Source organism: Rattus rattus, chromosome 1 (assembly GCF_011064425.1).
Source record: "Rattus rattus isolate New Zealand chromosome 1, Rrattus_CSIRO_v1, whole genome shotgun sequence".
Taxonomy (NCBI): Eukaryota; Metazoa; Chordata; class Mammalia; order Rodentia; family Muridae; genus Rattus; species Rattus rattus.
Window position 1 is genome coordinate 178,269,708 of NC_046154.1, and position 20,452 is coordinate 178,290,159.

At 43.0% G+C, this 20,452-nt stretch overlaps 1 protein-coding gene across 1 annotated transcript in view; it reads left to right on the top strand.

Annotated features, from left to right (window-relative positions):
- Positions 1 to 20,452, top strand: part of Poc1b (POC1 centriolar protein B) — a 96,601-nt gene that overhangs the window by 43,956 nt on the left and 32,193 nt on the right. Inside the window, exons 7-10 of the mRNA XM_032911782.1 lie at positions 3,554 to 3,687; positions 5,878 to 5,946; positions 6,798 to 6,950; positions 17,107 to 17,191. Coding sequence (XP_032767673.1) covers positions 3,554 to 3,687; positions 5,878 to 5,946; positions 6,798 to 6,950; positions 17,107 to 17,191 — 441 coding nt within the window. The remainder of the gene's footprint in view (positions 1 to 3,553; positions 3,688 to 5,877; positions 5,947 to 6,797; positions 6,951 to 17,106; positions 17,192 to 20,452) is intronic.

Consider the following 20,452-nt stretch of genomic DNA (forward strand, 5'->3'; position numbering starts at 1 on the left):
ACTCATTGCTTTGGATGCAGTGGATTTGGGTCAGTTCTTTAACCTTTGACCTTAAGAAATACTTTTATATTTTGAAACACCTTTTCCAATGCTCTTTGAAGTTAGATAATTGGATTTTTTAGTACTGAGAACTAAACTGAGGGCTGTGTAACTCTACCACATTTTCAGTCCAAAAAAATTACTTAATAGAATAAAATACCTATGTCTTTAATGGTTTTTTATCGATATGATATATAAATTCTTTTGTATTTCTCTGGATATAGAATTCCATGTATTAATTGAAATTTTAGCTCTTAATAATCTTTTCTCAACAAAGATTCGAGAAGAAAGCAATCTTCATCTATTTCTCTGTACATTGGCGGTCTTAGTTGTGTGAATTTTTTTTTTCTTTTGATAACTTTTTATTGATTCTTTGTGAGTTTCCCATCATGTACCCTAGTCTCCCGCATCTTCCCACCCCTTCATATCTACCTTTTGCAACTTCCTCCCCAAAATAAAAAGCACAAACAACAAACACAAAGCATAGAAAACATCTCATCGTGGAGGCTGTAGCAGATCACAGTGTGTCCCACAGTGTGTCCGTCTGTCCACACATCTTCACTTGCAAATGCTCATTGCAATGAGTCATGGGTCTGGTTTGAGATTTCTGGTTTCTGTGACATCATCAATATTGGTTCCTCATCAGGTCTTCTCCCAGTTATTCCGTTGTTGTCCTGTGTCATGGCAATCCTGCAGCTTTGGAACAGCAGGACTGGCCCTTTCACTGGTCCCAACCTTTCAAAGATGATGTAAATTTTAGGGCGGGCCATTTCAGAGCCTGGATCTGGGCCTGAGTGTCTGCTGAACTGGTCAGCCCAGCAGCTCTCCCTTCACACCACCAGGGCTAGCTCTCCAGCACTGCTCTGGCTGGACTACCTAATACTGCAGCTGACAGGAGGCAGGACCAGTTCTCCTGCTCTCATGCCCGTGGGCAGGGTCACCCATACCCACACCTCCAGAGCTAGCTCCACTTTGCTGCCCAGTCAGTGTTCAGGGCTCACTCTCCCAAGTACTGCAGCCTTCGAGGGGCTGGGCCAGCTCTCCTGCTCTCACACCCTCCAGACTGACTCGCCCATGCCTTCCCCATCAGGACCAGCTCCACTATGTTGCCCAGGCAAGGTGCAGGACCCGCTCTTTAGTTCCATAGCCAGTGAGGAAGAAGGGCTAACTCCTGGATACTGAAGGTGCAAATGGGGAGGGAAGGACATCACCTCCACACCCATGATGTGTGGCCTTTTTGTTTTGTTTTGTTTTTGTGCAGAACGTGAAGTGGCCATAGGCTTGCTACTCATATTCAGGAACCCAAAAGCAGATGAAGTTTTGTTCCTGTTTTCTTAATACTCATCTGACTCGAGGTCCGTCTTGATATCCAAAGCAAGGATAGATACTAAGCAAAAGTTTTGGACTAGTAAGGTGTAATGTTTAATTCTGATTCCTTCTAAGAGTGTCACCAGTGAGCTAGTGGCCCCAACACCAAGGAGTAGTTCAAGGTTAGCACCTCTCAGTTGAACTGTTGGGGTCCTTCCAAGCAAAGAATGGGCTTTGTGGTTTCCTATGAGACCCCAGGACAGCATATGACCCGACACCTCATTAAGATTCTAGTCTCTCAAAGCAGGCCAGAGGAAGCACTGTTCTCTTCCATTTAATCAGTTTCTAGCTGTACTGTTACAATGGCCATCCAGTTTTTAGTCCCCATCAAGCAGTTATCCTAGACTCTAATAAAGATTAAAGAGAACAATTTATATGATTCATTGTACAATCTTAGATAAACCACCAAAGATACAAAAGACAAATGGGAATAGTCCCTAAGAGTTCCAAGATAGCACAAACTTTATATTCCATGGTGATACAAACTACCGTGAGATATCCCAGACACTGCTACTTCTCTGCATTCCTTATATCCACTCCCTACAGTTACTAACACACAATTAAAGAAGTCATCCACCCCTGTCATATGGGGGACATGCCCTGGCAAATCCCCAAATGCTTTAAAGACCCCACAGTGGCTCAGAGGACAAGGACCATCAGAATTTAAACTAGCTCAGAAAGGACTCGGAGAACTCACAGGAGTCTCCAGACTGAGAGGGAAAAGGAAGGGCAGGGCTCAGGTGCCCGAGACTGGAAGAGCGGAAAGCTTGGCGTTCCCGGCCTGAAGGGGCCCAGCTCTCCTTTCTCCACCAAATCTAAGCAGAAAGCAGCAGAGCACAGCCAACGTGGAGATAAAAGAAAAGTTCCTGAAATAAAAGTGTTTCAGCAGCTGTGTGGAACCACCAGCCTCTCCTCTCCATCCAGGCTTGGCTTGCTTGAATGGCTGATGCCAAAAAGCCGTCTTTGATCCTGGTTCAGCTTGACAAAGTTGTACCGAGAGATTTTAGCATAAAAGTTTTGGCCCTGGCAGCTCCTAGTGGCTCAGCTTGGCCACACATCCCCAGTGTGCCAATTAACAGAGGAAGAATGCTAAAAGGCTGAGTGACCACACTGGGAGGAGGAACAGATAAAGGGGTCCCATGCCATGTCCTCCACCCCATCCATCTTTTTAAAGGGGCACAGAGCTGACTTGGGGACTGTAAAAACCAAAGTTACCGTGGGAGTTTTCAGGCTCTGGTTGCTGCACTGTGTGAGAATGGGAAGTTACTATAAGCCCAAATGGAGAGGGATAACTGACGAGGAGGAAAGGTTGCTTCTGGGTGGGTTCACGGAACTGAAAGGGATGGCAATGGTTTTCTTGCTTTATGTTAGAAATATATTAAAACCACGTTGTTCCACATGAAAACAATATCAATCACTTCTTTCATGTATTCCACGATTTCTGTGTAGTAAATAAATTAGTAAATCCATACACTATTGCTACTAGGAATCATTAGTTCCTTCATTTTAAAGATGAGAAAATTGACAGAACCAATGAGACTCTGGGACTACATAGTGTATAAACACATACTCTTCTAACCATTGTGCTGTACTGCCTCCTGCTGGGAAGATAGTGGCCAGACATGAATCCTCACCTCATTCAGGACCAGGACCGTCCTTCACATATGCCTCCACACTCACACTTCCTAATCCCAGTTGCTCTTTAAATTCCGTGTACGGCTAAATTAGAGAAGTTATATAAGCAGATCATAATCAACTATTAATTATTTTGGTACTATAGCCAAAAACTTTATAGTTGTGTTCCCAATAAGATTCTCTTTATGTGATGCATTAGCATTGCTGAAGTAATTCCATCTCATTAGCTGGAAGGCTAACGCATGCGATGTCAGAATACGACGTCACTTGCTTTGGTGAACCATACTAACTTTGCTGTTAGGGAAGATACTACCTCTGACTGATTCTTGTTTTCAGGTTAATACTGCTGACAAAGAAAAGGACATGCTTGAACTGAAGAGTTATTCTGTGAAAAAAATTAGTGGGGTCAGAAAGATAGCCAATTATGTCAAATTATAGCTATGATGTTAAAGGTCCCTTGCCATAAAGAAACCATTGTTTTCTGACTTGGTGTTTATTTTCTGTAACTTAGTTCACAGCAGCGGTGTGAACTGTCTGTCCTTCCATCCTTCGGGTAACAGCCTTGTCACTGCCTCGTCTGACGGAACAGTTAAGATTCTGGATCTCGTAGAGGGAAGACTCATATACACACTTCAAGGACATACGGTATCAATACTGAGATTTCTCTTTCCTAAGGGAGATACATTTTAATGTGTACCTCTGCCTTTGTCATTTTTGCAGTCATATACATCTGCTGCTACTCCTGTAGTTTGATGTTTTTTACTTCTGTTTTTAATCTCTAGAAGCAATTCTTAAAAATATTATTTATTGCAACTCTTCAAGACCAATGACTTTAGCGATTCATTAAGAAAATACTACTGCAGTCCCAGTAGAGGTCCAATTGCTTGGACGCAGGTGGATACTTCGTATCTTTCCCCTCATGTCTATGCTGGTTTTCCTCTGGTAATTCTTGTGCAGAGACTCATCCATTGTCACCTAAACCAAGGCCATCACACCTGGCTCATTCCAAATATTATTTCTAGCACACCCATTTGCCTTCCAGATGGTCTGTCTTAACAAACTCACTGGAAGGGAAGGTGAGGTTTGGTCCTCATGTTCCTTATTCTTCTGTCTCATTTCTCATCAGCTTAGAACCAAGGGAAAGGAGATTGGTACGCTTTCAGTCTGTAGACTCATCTTCTCCTGCGGGTAAATGTTCAGACTTGTAAACTTTTTAGAACAAATTCTTTGTTCACACCTTAGGTGCCACTGGGAATTTTCTTTTGGGCTGAGTTCAAGCTCTTCCTATGAAAAAATAGAATGGGCTTTGTGGCCTCTCTTCCTGTCTGCTCTGCTTGTTCTATGGCAGGGTTAGGGCGAAGCACGACCAGGTCAGTCCCACATAAGTTTAGGGCAACTAAATGCAGTCACTAACAATGACCAAGGCCTGAGATATCAAGTAGTACTACATAATTAAGAAAAAGGTAGAACAGTATTTAGGAAAAACATTTAGCAGCCCATTGAAAAACACGGCACATAGATTTCCATCTAGAGGTTAAGGTGCTTGTGAAATTACAACAACCTAAGTCAGTAACAGGGGACGCTGGTTACGTTGGCTGTGAGGAGGAACCCTGACAAGTACCCAGAGAGAGGAAGGGCTTATTTCTGTTACAGTTCCAGACAAGGTACAGTCTACCATGGTAGGGGAGGCATGTAGCATAAACACGAGGCCAGCCTTTCACAAGGCATTAGTTGTCTGGAAGCAGGAAGAGAGACAGAGAGAGAGAGAGAGAGAGAAAGAGAGAACTGATGGAGAAATGGAGGGAGGGACAGAGACACAGACATGGAGAGAGACTGAGAGACAAGAGACAGAGAGAGGAAAGAGAGAGAGGAGAGGAGAGAGAACCGGCTGTGGGACCAGGTTATAAAACTGTGCAGCACATGCAGAGTGACGTCCATCCCCCAGCAATGCTCCACTCGTGAAGTCCCGTGTCTTTGCAGAAAGCACTACCAACTGGGTGTGAAATGTTCAAATATAGAAAGTGTGTGGAAGACATTTCATATGCAGGGTCTACTTGAATAAACAAAATGTATTCTCCAAAACTTTGTATGTCCATCTAAGCGTATGCTAAAAATGAACAGATGTTGCTATTTCAAGATGAGAAATAATTTCTTATATACTGGTGGACTGATAGGTTATGTACCTTGGTCTGGCAAAGCACGGATATCCAACTTCCCAGGCATTGTCTCATTTTAAGTGTCTTTATCTCTGAGAACTTCAGTAAGTTCCCCCAGGGGCCTGCAACTATTCTGTGGTGTCCCAGTTGCTCACCCCCATGGCCATAATGCTGGTTTGTTTTGTGGGGTTTTTTTGGTTTTTTTTGTTTTGTTTTGTTTTGTTTTGTTTTTCACTCGAAGCTCTCCTCCTGTGTCCTGCTCCTAAACTTTCAGTGGCTCCCTGTAGCCTGTTCCAGAAGAGTGGAGCCTGTTATGGCAGTAAATGACCTGTATTTGTGTGACCTCAGTGCCATGTTGACTGTTCAGTTAACATTAGTAATTGGTTAAATACAAGCCAGGAAGCTAGAAAAGGTTTTAACAAACTCTTACCAGCTTACACCTGAGCAAGCTTTCCTTGAAAGGAGAAAAGGCCATTCCTCATCCTGCTCATTGTCTCTCACTTGCCTTCTCACATACGTGGGTCGGCTCTCCTTTAGTTCTCAGCCACCAGTCCTTGTTAGTGACTGGGTATGTCCATTAGACGCTAGTCACTGCTTAGGTAGCAGAGGGGGCACTCATCCTGTTGGCCACGAGGGAACAGCTCTCAATACTTTTCTCTTTGCCTCCCTCATTTTTTAGGGGCCCGTCTTTACTGTTTCATTCTCCAAGGATGGAGAGTTATTCACATCTGGCGGTGCAGATGCACAGGTTAGTATGCCTCGGATGTGAGCGCATGACCTGATTTGTGTAAAGAAGGCTTTGGCCTTACGAGGACACTCACCACTAGCTAGTTTGTGTTTGTTGGGGTGATTACCGGTGGTTTTTCATGTTAACTAGTGACAGGTCTGTTACCACATAGCTGAAATTGTTCCAGTTGAATAGTTTTAAGAATTCTGCAATATTGTCTCTTGCTATGTTTTATACTAAATACTACATTTAGTTGACACTGAATGCCCCATTTCAGTGTCGTTTCACCTGAGTCAGTGCCTACGATTTTGTCTGTACATCTTGTCTCCTCAAATACTGAGCCTCCTGAGGCAAATCTGTGTTTACATAAGATGACCAAAAGTCACTCATAGCCACATTATTAAATACAGTGAATAGTCAAGTCAAAGCATAGTATATGGCTTTGGTGAGAAGCAAGGAGAAATATTTGAGTTTATAAAGTATTACCTAATAAGAATTTTGGGTTTTTGGTTTAGTTGGACTTGGGTTTGAGGGATATTGTGAGTCAAGATCTCACTGTGTTATCACTAACTGGCCTGGAACTCACTGTGCAGACGAGGCTGGCTTCAAACATACAATGTTCCATCTGCCTCTGCCTCTGCCTCCCAAGTGAACATCCTGCCACTTCCAGCTCAAAATAGGAATTTCAGGTTGGGCATAAAGGCATTTCAGGATGTTACCTCTCCTCCCCTCCATGCTTGAAATGTTGAAGACAGTGATAGGCATGTCTCTCTACACACAGCCATTCTGACTGTTCAGGGCAGTTCTGGATTTTGAGTTCTTTTAAAAGTCAGTGCTGCAAGTCAGTAACTTCCACACTCTTGACTCTACAGGTCTTAGTATGGAGGACCAGCTTCAATCAAGTGCACTATCGAGATCCTAGTAAACGAAACCTCAAAAGACTGCACTTTGAGGCCTCCCCACACCTTCTTGACATCTATCCACGAACACCACATAGCCATGAAGACAAAAGGGAGATGATTGAAGTATGTTGTGTGCATGTCTCCTACATTTTTATGGTCATCGTAGGGCTGTCGGTGAGCCCTGTGCTTAAAATTACACTGATGTATATAAAACCAGGACCTGCACCTAAACGGCAGTGCTTAGAGAAAGTCTGTTTTCCACCAATAAAATAAAGCCACTGGTGCAGAAGTGTGTACTATGTGAATATCGCTTAGATTCACTTCTAGACAGCTTGGAAATAGAGCTAAAAGTTATGTTGACAGTAATAGAAAAGAGAAATTAAATCCAAGGCTGCAGAGTGAGTTTGCTTCCTAGCCAGTCACTTTAGGAAAGTTATTTGATGATCATCATGAGAGTGGAACCAAAAGGCAAATGTTTTTATAACAACTATTAAAACATGTTTCCAGAGACCCTTTATAGCCAAACAAACAAATGCAAATGCCCCTATGAACATTTTTAAAAAGTATTTATTATTACATGTATTAATTGAAACTATTTTACTGCTTGTGTGTGTGTGTGTGTGTGTGTGTGTGTGTGTGTGTGTGTGTGTGTGTGGTGGAAAGAGAGAACTGATTGCCACACGTTTTCCTCTGACTTAAACACAAGCATACACATAGGCGCGCGCGCGCACACACACACACACGCACGCACACACACACACACACACACACACCCCTACCTCTTCCTAAATGAATAATTTTTAATAGTTTATTTTTCTGGGAATGGTTATTAGAGTCTTATCAACAATCCTCCTGCCTCAGAGGATTGCAGGCACAAGCACTATTGGGGTCTTTTTGTAATTATCCATTGAATGGAAGACTTTTGGGGATGAGTTCCTTTATTTCAGTCCATCAGTTTGTTTCCTCCCTTCATTTAGCTTAGTCCTTAGTTTGTGTTAGACTCTTAGTCTGCCTTGTATGATTCTTTTTAAGTCTGCTTCTGTTCCGAGAGCTAATGTCATAAATCACTATTTTCCTGCTCGGTTGAGGTTGCTTTTTTGTCATTACAGAGCTTTGATTTTAGAGTATTTATTTTGCTTTCTCCTTTTTCTTTTTTACCCATTAATTTATTTATTCACTCATTTCATATCTCGATCATTATATTTCTTGTTTTGTTTTTTGAGATGAGGTCTCATGTACTCAGACTGGCCTCAAACCCACTATGTTTTGGAGGATGACCTTGAACTCCTAATCTGCATGCCACTGCCTGCCAGGTGCTCTGATAACAGACTTCTGACACCAGCACACCCACCCACATCACTCCTGTCCACCTTCTCCCTCCTTCACTCCCTGCCCTGGTTTCCTTACTCTCAGTCTTTATCAGGCCTTTCTGCTACTCTCGCTTGAAACATACAGGCCTTATGCTCTGGGTGGTTTTGCTTTCTTCGCTGGTTTTGAAGTAGGGCTCTCAGTACTAACTCAAACTCACCTCACACTCCTTATGCCCACGTGCTGGGACTTACAGGGTTTCACCACCACACCTAGGAGATTGTTTCTCAAATTTTGTCTAATCCAGCCATATTTGGGGATTTCTACTGTTGTTTCTTGTTATTAACATTGATTTTCAATTATATTTTATAATCCTTTTGGATAATTGTTGGAGTATTAAACCACTATGCTTTATTAAATGTTCACACTTCCCATGCCATCGTCTCGTGAGTGCGTATGTGAGCTTGTGCCCGAGTGCATGCGTATGCGTGATCATGTGTGCATGCATGTATGTGTGTGTATGTGTTTGATGCAGTGGATCCAGCCCAAGCCCTCTTACATGCTCCAGTGACTCACCGCAAAGCTATGTTCCTAGCCCCCGTTTATTCTTACAGTCTTTGAACAAAAGAATATAGTTCTTTAAAATAATTATTATTTCATGTTGGGTGTTTTGCCTGCATGCATGCCTGCACCACTCAGTGTCCTTAGAAGCCAGAAGACAGTGTCACATCCCTTGTGACTGGAGTTATAAATGGTTGGGAACTAGAATGTGGATTCTGGGAATCAAACCCAAGTCCTCTGGAAGAGCAACCAGTGCTCTTAACCACTGAGCCATGTCTCCAGCCCAAGAAGAAAATCTGTTTCCTCAGTTGTTGTAGTTGTTAAGTGTATTTTTTGGCCTTTTACAATCATATATCCATGCAAAGTAAATGTATATTTATTTTTATATTATATATAATATATAATTTTTTTTCTTGACTGTCCTTTTCTTGTGTTACCAAAGTGTCCGTTTTTACTTTAGCATTTCTATGACTTAGCTGGGCTTGATCAGTATGAAGAAGCAGAGCCCCAACCCCACCTTACCCCCTACCCACTCCCCCCTGACCTGTCATTCACCTGCTCCCAGCCAAGTGCTGATGACTTGAGCTACAGGTGCCCAGCTGAGTGCTATTTCCCTAACATCAGCTGTCCAGGCCCAGAGACATAAGCCATTTCCTCTGGATTCACCATCAGCTGTGCTCCATTTTAGAGAGCTAGACTTTAAAATGTCAACAAGTTGACTGAATAGCTTGCTCTGACTCTGTAGCTGAGAGCCCCGAAACCAGCTCCTTGTGTGGTCCGGTCAGGATGACCCAGGCTACGAAAAGACACTCTCGGCTGTACTTTTCCCGTGTGCACTTAAATTTCTATTAAAAGCTGCCTTTTCATTATGGAACTAGAGGGCAGTTGTACTGCAGATAATTCAGAGAATGTGCCTGAGCATTTTGTGTGGCCCTCAGGTTGAACTTGGGTGCCTAGTTTAAATGACCTGTAGGTCTTCAGAGCTGTTTGAGCTAACTGTCTAGGGTGACTGACTGTGGAGAATACTGCCAGATTATGAGCCAGACAAGTAAAAGGATTCTGTGTATAAACTGCCAATCATCTCATTTTAAAAATAAACTTGCAATAAAGCAAAATATAATGGTTTTTGTACAGAGCATATTTTAGCATTATAAAAATCATTGGATTATCAACTTATTTTTAAAGTCTTCACGCAAATGAATATAGATCCCTTGAAGACAGACACCTGCTTAATTTAAAACTAAAGCTGTCACATAGATGTGGTATAGATTAGGAGAGAAATACTCTATTCACTTGTGATAAATTATGTTTTAAAATAATTCTCTTTCAAAGCTTTAGGAAATGCTTTAAAACTGAAAACATTTTCTTTTTAACAAACAGGATTGGAGTAATTTCTCCTCTTTTTGCAGTAGCCACGAATGTTTGATTTTTGAGTTTAGAGCAGTATAGACTCCCTATAATTTATATCTTATTATGTTTTCTTAACCTTCTGCGTGAAATTGTTTGGCCTTTGCAAAGCCCACTGGCTTGCCAGCCTTAACTGTTGTATTTGTATGAAGGTAGGAAACCCATTAGAGTCTCAGATCTCTGCTACTGCCAACCAGTTGTATAAATTACTAATCCTTACATGAATAAAGGGATGGCAGCCAGATGGCCCTGAGAATCCACCAGAGGAAGCCATGAGAAAAAAGGCATGGAGCACAGAAGCCGTGCTATGTGAACACCCCCCTGTGACGAGTTGCTGAAGCACTCTGTCCCCATTCCACTTAAGCACGAGAACACTGTTTTTCTATGTTGTTGGGAAGGCCATGTTTTTACATGGGTGTCTTCCCCTACCCTATTTACATTAATAGTAGTAGTTTATGTCAACTTCTTCAACCTGCCACAAGAGAGAACTGTACCATACTGCTCTAAGAAAAAAAATGCTTTCTCTTCAAAGGGTATTCATATTACATATGAATGGCGATGTCCTATGTAGTCCGGTCCACTTCTCTTTTGCATATTTGGAAGATGCAGTGGTTTGAATATGCTTGGCCCAAGAAGTGGCAGTATTTGTAGGTGTGGCCTTGTTGGTAGGTGTGGCCTTGTTAGAGGAAGTGTGTCACTGTGGGGATGCCTGTGAGACCCTCCTAGTTGCCGGTGAGTCAGTCTTCTCCTGTTTGTCTTTGGAACAAGATGTAGTACTTTCAGCTCCTCTAGCACCAGGCCTGCCTGGACTCTGCCATCTTGCCACCATGATAACAATGGACTGAACCTCAAAACCAGTAAGCCAGCCCCAGTTAAATGTTGTCCTCTATGAGTTGCCGTAGTCATGGTGTCTCTTTAGAACAATGGAAATCTTAACTAGGACAGAAATTGGTGCCAAGGACTATGGTGTTGCTATGATAAGCTTGACCATGTTTTTATTTGGAAGAATGTGGATTTGGGGGCATTGGATTTGGAAAAATGGTGGAATGCTTTAAGTGAGACTTAATGGGCTATCCTAGAACGAATATGGACAATATTGGTGCTGAGGGTTATTTGAACTGTGGGGGTCTTGCTCAAGGGTTTTCAAAGGAGAAGAATGTGAGTATGTGGCCTAGAGAATGTTCTTGTGATAGTTTGGTGAAGAACATGGCTGCTTTTTGCTCTTGTCGGAGAGTCTGTCTGAAGCTAAAGTGAAAAGATTCGGATTAATTGCATTGACAAAGGATGTCTCAAAGCCTAGTTTACACTTTATCCTGCAGTTCAATCTTACCAGGAGTGTTTTGATCAAGCATAGCAAGCTTAGAAGGGAAAAGTACAAAATGTATATTTCAAGTAATAAAAGGGTACTAGGAAGTACAATGGAGCAAATCCTGGGTTGGAAGAGATAAGCAGATTTAGGGAATGGTGACTTTGGAGCAAGACCCTACCCAGCTAAGCTTACTGTTTACTTAGTTGTTGTTTTCATTTGGACTTTTAATCTGGAATGAGCTACAATCCAGAAATGGAAGATTTCCATCTGTATCTTGAGGAACTGTGGCCATGAAAAGCTTAGGCCCAGGCCTAGTGATACACACCTTTAATCCCAGGAGACAGAGGCAAGCAGGTCTCTTGAGGTCAAGGCCAGCCTGATACAGAGCAGGTTCCAAGTAGAAAAAGCTTAAGTCCAGATGTATGGTACATACCTGTAATCCTAGAACTCAGGAGACAGAGGCATACAAATCTACATTCAAGGTCTGTTTACAGAGCAAGTTGCAGGACAGCCAAGCTTAGGCAATGAAGGATGTAATAGAACAAAAGGGGCTGTGTTCCAGCTCCTGCAAGCAGCAGAACTTGGCAGCTTCGGCCATGTGGATCTGGCTTTAGAGTCAAGAATAGAAGGGGCTACTGGGACAATTGATGCTGGTTAGCTGGAGCTAAGAAACTAACAGAAGAAACCAGCTTCACTCAGGTGAAATCTTCTGGGAATTGTTTTCTGAAAGCTATGTTCAGAGATATCCAAGGTTGTATCTTGTACTGCAGCTGGACTTGGTAATGTGTAAGAGTCACCCAGGTGGTACAGGTTTTGAAGACATGAAGGAGTCATGGAGAGCAGCTGAGACTTGGCACTGTGAGAGGCCCTGGAAGGCCATTGGAGAAAGTACGGCCTCAGCTGCAGTTGACAGCCCAGGAATGAAGTAGTCATGCAAAGGAGTTGAGGCTTGCCACCATGAAGAGAGCCTGTGAGAGGCTATTGGTGAAGCCTAGTTGCAGAGGAAGACCCCAGTGTATTGGAGATGCCAGTACCATGGGTTGATCACCAAGAACAGCAGCAGCAGTGGAGTGGAGTCAGCCAGAGCCTAGGGTGCTACAGATGACAGAGCTGGAGAAGTGACCCAAGGCCTTCGGAGGAGCCCAGAAGATCATGTGTGGATACCAGACATTGAAACAAGAAGCTGTGAAGTTGATGTTGCCTTGGATACTCCAAAATGTTAGAGATGTTAGAGCTGCGGAATACCTGCTGAAGAAAGCTGCTAACAGGGAGTGGAACCAACCCAAGAAGTGTGTTGCAGTCATCAAAGCTGAAAGAAGTTGGAGATCTGAAGAGCACTTTATCATCAGACATGGATGGAGATGCAGAGTTTGGAGTTTGCACAGTTAGCTTTTGGTCTTGCTTTTGTCCACTAGTTCCTCACTATGACATTTTGGAATGGTAATGTGATGTTGGAGGTATATGATCAGCTTTTTATTTTGATTGTATACAGGATTACAATTAAGCAACTGGATGAATCTCAGAAGAGACTTGGAACTTTGGAGTTTGAACATTGTTGAGACTCCTATAAACTATGGGACTTTGGAAGTTCGACTAAATGTATTTTGTATTATGCTATGTTTAGGTATGGCCCCCATAGACTCATATGTTTGAAAAAGCCTAGGAGGCCAGGGAGTGAAATGTGGTGGTTTGAAAATCCTTGGCCCAGGGATTGGCACTATTTGGAGGTGTGGCCTTGTTGGTAGGTGTGGCCTTGTTGGAGGATGTGTAAGACTGTGGGGGTGGCCTTTGAAACCCTCCTCCTAGTTGCCTGTGAGCCTTGTGTTTTCCTTTTGTCTGCCTGTACACTGCCATGCTTCCTGCTGTGATGATTAATGGACTGAATCTCAGAACCAGTAAGCTAACCCCTGTTAAATGCTGTCTTATAAGAGTTACCTTGGTCATTGTATCTCTTTACAGCAGTGGAAACCCTAACTAAGACAGTGGGAAAACAGGAAAACCTCCTAAGGGATCACAATAGATCCCTGTAAGACTAGGGAGCATAATATTAGAAGGGACAGCAGTTAAGTCAAAATCATTAATGAAATAATTATCTTGATTGCTTTCAACTTCAGAATGGCTACTTGAATAGCACCATCATCTATAAATTATGAATGAAATTCTGTGTTGCTTTGTAGAACAGAACAATCCTTTTTACATAACTAAATATTTTATGATATCCTAACCATGGTTTATTGGTGAAAATTCTGTCATGATTAATAGAAATCTTCAAATCTTAGGTCATGATCTACTTTAGTCTGCTAATGAGGTTAAAGACATTACCATTGAGTATGAAAGTATAATTTCCTGTCTACTAATTCTATATTTTAATTCTAGCTGAAACATACATTGTTTTGAGGAGCTTACATGACACTAATAATAGTAACAATTACTTAAGCCTATATAGTATTTTTTTATGTCTTTACATCAGTTATATAATAGGGCCATAAACATTGAAAGTCAGTAATGCTTTTATGCACATGAGAATTCAGGTGAGTAGATGCTGAGGCTAGTAGCTGACGATGCCAGAACTCTGGCCCACTGTGCAGCTCTGCCCATCTATGGCAGTGCTTTGGTTTAATAAGAGCTCAAATCTGGCCCTGTCAGCAGACACTAGCGTGTCTCTGTGCTGGAGGTCCTTGCTTTAAGGGCTCATCCCCTGTCCTTCAGGAATGTGTGGTCTAGGGAAACATTACAGCCTGTGTTGGAATGGATGTTCTCAAGCTTGGCGATGTAGACCCTTAGGCCAGAGGTGGAGGGGGCGGGTACCTTCAAGATTCCATACAGCCTCCTTCTCAATTGCCCCTCTGTTCAGGTAATGAGAGCCCACCTCTCAATCCACTCCATTTCAAGGCTACTTGGTTTACGTAGAGGAATTTGTTCTTCAGTGTAATAAAATGCTATTAGTTACATAAGTTCCAAACTTGTAGAAAGTCAAAGATTTTTCTACAGGAGGGGCCGATTCTTTCCTTGTTTAAGACTTAAACCTTCTGAGCAGTTTGTTTCCAGAGCAAAGCTAAGTCAGTGTGCTTCTCTATACCTACACTAGGTGGCAGTAGAGAAAAGGTAACAGTGTCTATTTCGCCTAAGACAAAAGCGTGAGGTCTGTGGTGTCTCCTCCTTACAGAAATGGATGAGGAAGTGTTGGTTTCTACTGGAAAACGGCAGGGAGGAAGAAGTGTTGGCCAACTGAGCGAGCTTTCCTCCATCCTTCCCCCCCTTTACCATGTCTTACAGCCAGGCACCTCCTCTGGAACACAGTGGGCTGGATAATTAGAAGATGTATTCCTAAAACAGCAGCTAGGGGACTAAGCATGGTGGCACATGTGTCTGTAATCCCAACACTTGAGAGTCAAAGGGAAAGGGACTGAGAGTGAGGCCAGCTTGTGGTGCATAGCCATGGTGAGGTCGGTCCTCAACCAGGCCAGCAAGCGACCTCCGCAGGTAAAGGTTTCTGCAGCGCTGCCTGCCAACCTGATTCCAATCCCGGATCCACTCGGTGGAAAGAAAGATCCAAATCTCACAGATTGTCCTTCAGCCTCCACACATGTGCCATGGTGCGATCACATGTGTAAGTGTGCACGTCCTCACACATACACATACATAAATCTAATCCAAGGTACAGCTCTGTCCTCAAGACCGAGTGCCTTCAATCCCTCAGTCGATTGCTCTTCTTGCTTGGAGCTCAGCCCACAGGGAAAGCAGTGTCCAGTGGCTCTCCCCAGTGGGTCTCTCTAAAGCACTTAAACTCCAGCCTCACGGTTCCCCCACATTTCTTTGTAATCTGGCCTTTGTCAACTCCAATCTGTCTCTGTCTCTTTTCCTGTCCCTGGACATTTGATCATTTGCACTATGGCTGTGCTCGGCTGGTGGGGGGGGGGTCTTTATTGCACCCTGTCTCTATGACTTGCTTTCGGAAGTGTATTTTGTTTTTATTTTGGTGTGGAGAAGCCGTGTTAAGCTGTTTCCTTTCTAAAGTCCTTGTGGCTGGGCCATCAGCTAGAGTTCCTTTCTGGCCCTGAGTGTACCAAGTGCTGTCTGGTTGGTCCTGCAGTCTGGGTGCCCTTTGGCTCTCGTCTTTGAACTAAAGATGACTGCTTTTTTTTTTTTTTTTTTTTTTTTTTTTTTTTGGTTTGCCTGCAACCTTTGAATTTAAAAATAACTTCCCTCGGAGGTGGTCATCGATCCAGGAAATCATTCTTCTTTCTCTGTAATTTTACTACATAGGTATTTTCAAATCTTTAATTAAATACTGTTTAGCTTTGAACGGTCAGAAACTTTGAGGTAAATGGAGTTGTATTGAGTATGTTTTACTGTAACTTGCCTTTTTATTTCATATAAAAAAAGCCCTGAGATGTATGTATAACGTGAACTGACCTATTTATATAGTGTGCAGAGCTGTGTTCTGCTCGACTTCACTGCCGTGTGGTGTCCAGGGCCTTTACCTCACAGCCAGTCTCTACAGTGTAGCTTAGCGTTGGTTACAAAGTGCTGTGTGCACTGCTGACAATACAGAGCACTCTGGTGTTTGCAATGGTGTTTCTTACCATTTCCACTTTTCCTGCGGATAATGAGTTTGTGAAGGCAAGCCCATTAGCCGTTAGGGTCTCACGTCTGTAGATGTTTTCATGGAATTTCTGTTTTCTACATTTCCGTGGATATGCTTGTGTATAGATTTTAGATATCCGCCCGTTCCTGTATTCAACATCGTAATGATCCTCATGGCGGCACAGCTCTCCCACAGCAGCTGTGATCACAGGTGCCTTTCCCCTCGCTGGCAGCTTCTGCTTTTCCGGTCTTTCAGATGCTCTTCTCCACCTCTGGTTGAATAATGACTGTAGTTGTTTACTCTTGCTGGTCTTACTGGTTGTTCATCACATTTGGGTTCCACTCACCTCCTGCCATCCCCTCCTAGCTGGGATCTGTGTTCCTTGCCAGTTTTTAAAACGGTCCATCATCCATGCTGTAGACTGATGCCATTGAATCTTACTATTGGTTTCCTCGTACTATTTGGCCTGCTTCCAAGCCATCCACAGTATAGCTTTGTTTACCTGAAACTTTCATGTCAATGATGTCTTAAAATTTCACATGCATTCCTGGCGGATTTTCTTCAGTTTTATAGTATTACACATGCCCTTCTAATACTATCTGTATTTTAAGTTCATGTTGAAATCCATTTGGGTTTGTGCGTTGAGTGGGGTTAACAGTGTCCTTTGGTTCTCTTAGTGGGGCTGAGGACTCAGAAGTAGATTCTGTTTAGTTCGCCATTGGTAATTACTGCGTTTTTTAAATGAAAGTTTATAATTTCCTCTCTGGTTCTTACATCTTAACATTCTATTTCTTCTTCTTGTTTTAATGTACTGGCTAGGATATTTTCTGCATTTCTTGAGGTGGGTCTTTCTATTTTAATATTCCTCTGTAGGTGAATTACATTGCTTTTAAAATATGAAAATGACCATTTCTTGCCTAAGTTCAACATTGTCAATATCATAAATGTTGGTAGGGTTAGTGAATTCATATTTTGCCAATATTTGTGTCTTTATCAATGAGTACATGCATTATTTTTAGGATATATTATAAATACTCTGTGGTTCTTTAGTATCGGTCCCTTATGAGAAAAGATATCACATTAACTTGTTTTACGTGTGCACACAGATCAATCCAAAACTTGAGGTAATGGACTTGCACAGTTCTTCTCCCCCAGTTGTGGATGTCCTTTCTTTTGATTCAACCACAGTAAGTCATTTTTCTTTAACTTAAGCATTGTTAAACCATTTATCACAGTCTATTTCCTGTAAGAGTCAGGAATAAAATGTGAACTCTGGTAACCTAACATTTCAGCACAGCAAAGTCATTTCTAAGTTTCTAAAAAACCACCAGGGGGAGCAGCAACCATTTCCAGAACAGTTTTACCTTTGAAGACATTAAACTCCGTCTAATTCACCCTCCCTACTTACTCCTTGCTACCCTGCTACCCTGTCCCCTGCCTCCTGCCTTCCTCCCTCTGCCCCTCTCGCCCCCAACTTGCTCCCTGCTGTCTTCTCCCTGTTCCCTGCCCCCTGCCTACCCTGTTGCCTGCTCCCCCTGGCCTCCACTCGCTGGCCCCTGCTCTGCTGTGCCCTGCTCCCTGCCCTGGGGCCCTACACTGCTGTCACAGAGCAGGCTCTGCTCCACTACTCGAAGATGGCAGTTCCTCCGCTCTGTTTTGTTACTCTCTCGATGGGTTGTCCAGAAATGAAGTATCCCTAATACTTAGATTTATGTTTATAAAAGTTATCTGTGTGTTTTATAGCTTGAGCATCTGAAGGCTTCAGAAACAACTTGAGCCTTTTACCTTCTGAGTTGCCCTCTCTTCTACACCAATCACAGTAACCTGATGATTAGTGCAGCCTGAAGAACAGCGCTGCCTTTGACAGCATTGCTGCTAAGCTGTCCATTTAGTTCAGTGTTGTGGGTAAAACTTTAAAGAAACACAGCCTGACATATAGACTCTAGCAGATGCCAAGAAGAGTATCTGGTGCAAAGGAGTTCCGCCTGCACTGAGGAAGTGCTCCAGTTCTCCAGGTATGAAGTGTCCTTTCAGCGTTAGTTAATGTTCTTCTCTGAGAAGATGCAGTGACCAGAGCCACACGGCAGCAAGAGGCGCTCACTGTGACAGGGAAGGCGTGAGTCTGGTGGAGCTGGTCTGTGCTTACTGTGCTCACGTCTATAACCCAGCAGCATTTCCGCATGAAGGAGCGACTTGTCCAGTGGAATTTAACTAAACGCTAACCAGCTATCTGAAACTTGGCACAGAGCTTTGCCGTAGTTAGTCTTCAATGAATTTGACACAGCCCATGACATTGACCTTATATATTCCAGTGAGCTGACTTTGTATCCTGGAGATAGGCAGCTTGTGACCTAGCCAGCAGGCTAAAATTTAGTGCTCCTGACCTAGAAACTATCTCAGGGTTTTTGTTCTACTTTTTGAGACCTACTCTCCCTGCCAACTACCCTTTAAGCTTTGCAAAGACTCATGACTTGGGGCTGGAGAGATAGCTCATCAGTTAAGAGCACTGACTGTTCTTCTAAACGTCATGAGTTCAATTCCTAGCAACCACCTGGTGGCTCACAACCCTCTGTAATGGGATTGATGCCCTCTTCTGGTGTGTTTGAAAATAGCTACAGTGTATTCAAAAAACAAACAAAAAACAAACAAACAAACAAGCACACAAAAAACTTCCCGACTTGAAGACTCTAAGTGTTCTCAAGAGTTTGCTATGAAGGTGGGCCTGTCACCAGCTAGAGCAAAAGGGTACTTATCCCTTGAAGATAACCCAGAGGAACCAGAGTCAGCTAGTTTATGTGGTATGCGTGGGACTTTGATGTAGGAGTGTCATCCACAAGAGGGGAGCACTCCATAGAACAGTCAGTTGTCCACAAGAAGGGAGCATTGGCCTGAGAATGTGAAAATGCCTTTTTGAAACAGAGCCAGTCGAATATCAGTGACTTCCCTTTACAAGAAAGATTCTAAGGGATGATTTTAAAAGTAGCCACGCCAAGCACCATGGCACATTCTAATTTAGAATTCAGAAGTCAGGGGCAGGAGGTTTTGCGTTTGAGGCTATCTGAACTATATAGTAAAGACTTGGAGAGACAAAGGTGGGAATGTGTGTCTATAGCAATTTGCCCAGCACACAGAAGCTACACTAAAGTGAGTCTTAGCGATCCTCTCGTGTCTCCCTGTGGAGAGGAAGTTAAGGCATGCAGTGTAACGGTGGCATCTTTGTGGCTTGCACTTCTGTCTCTGATGCCTGGCAGAAATTTTGATATAATATTCGCCCATCAAAATCAGTTGTTACCAATCTGTATTTTTAAAGCACAGTTGCTCCCACCCCCAGATGTTTCTCTGCAAAAGGTTAGTATTGGCTACCATATAGACATGGTTTTAAACTGTTTATCTTCTCAAATACCTTAATCTTTATTTTGATTCATTCAAGTCACCTATATAATTTTTTGGTTTTTTAAAGAATTTTTTCTTTAGGGTTCTGGCTGAGTCTTAATATTTTCACAGAAATGGGCCATGGGTCTGCCATCAAATTTTGAGTCAGAGATGGGTAGGAATAGCCCAGCAGTTGAGGTTTGGCTAGCATGCTTGAAACCCCGAGCTCCATTGCTAACCTGGGAGGAGATTAGTCATAGCCGTTTAGCATCTACCATCTACGATGTGGCTGCACAGGTAGGGTGTTCCAGAGTCTCTTTGCTACTCTCCTCAAATAGGAGTAAGACTGGAGACGTTTGTTGGAACTAAAGAGATAGCTCTGTCTGTAAAGAACGTGCCATGGAAGCAGGGGGATCTGAATTCTCAAAAACCGTGTATAAAGCTGGGTGTGGTGGGGAGAGCCAGTAATCCTAGAGCTGAGGAGAGCCTGGATATGAGGGTATCGGGGCTCACTGGCCAGACGGTCTAGCCTAGCTGGAAGGTCCAGGCCAGGTAGAGACCTAATCTCAAAAGACAAAGCGGATGACTTCCAAGAGTGGCACCTGAATTTGACCTCTGGTTTCCACATTTACCTACATACGCCACCTACAGTCAGACAGACAGACAGACAGACAGACGGACAGATGCAGAGAGAGAGAGAGAGAGAGAGAGAGAGATAGAGAGAGAGCGAGCGAGCGCTGTTACCTTCAGGTAAATTATAGTCTTAAGGTTTGTTGTTGGGGTTTGAGGATTTTTTTTTTTTTTGTTATTGTTGTTTGGGATTTTTAATTTGTTTTTGTTTTGTTTTTTGAGACTGGGCTTTCCTATATAGCCCCAGGCTGTCCTGGAACTCCCTCTGTAGACCAGGCTGGCCTCTAACTCAGAGATCCCTCTGCTTCTGCCTCACAAGTGCTGAGATTAAAGGTGTGGGCCACCACCCACAATTTAGCCTTACGTTTTAATGTGTTAGGTTTATTATTTGTCCTACAAGTAGGTGAACAAAATGAGGTCAGCACTCCACAGTTGTTCTTTGGATTGCCA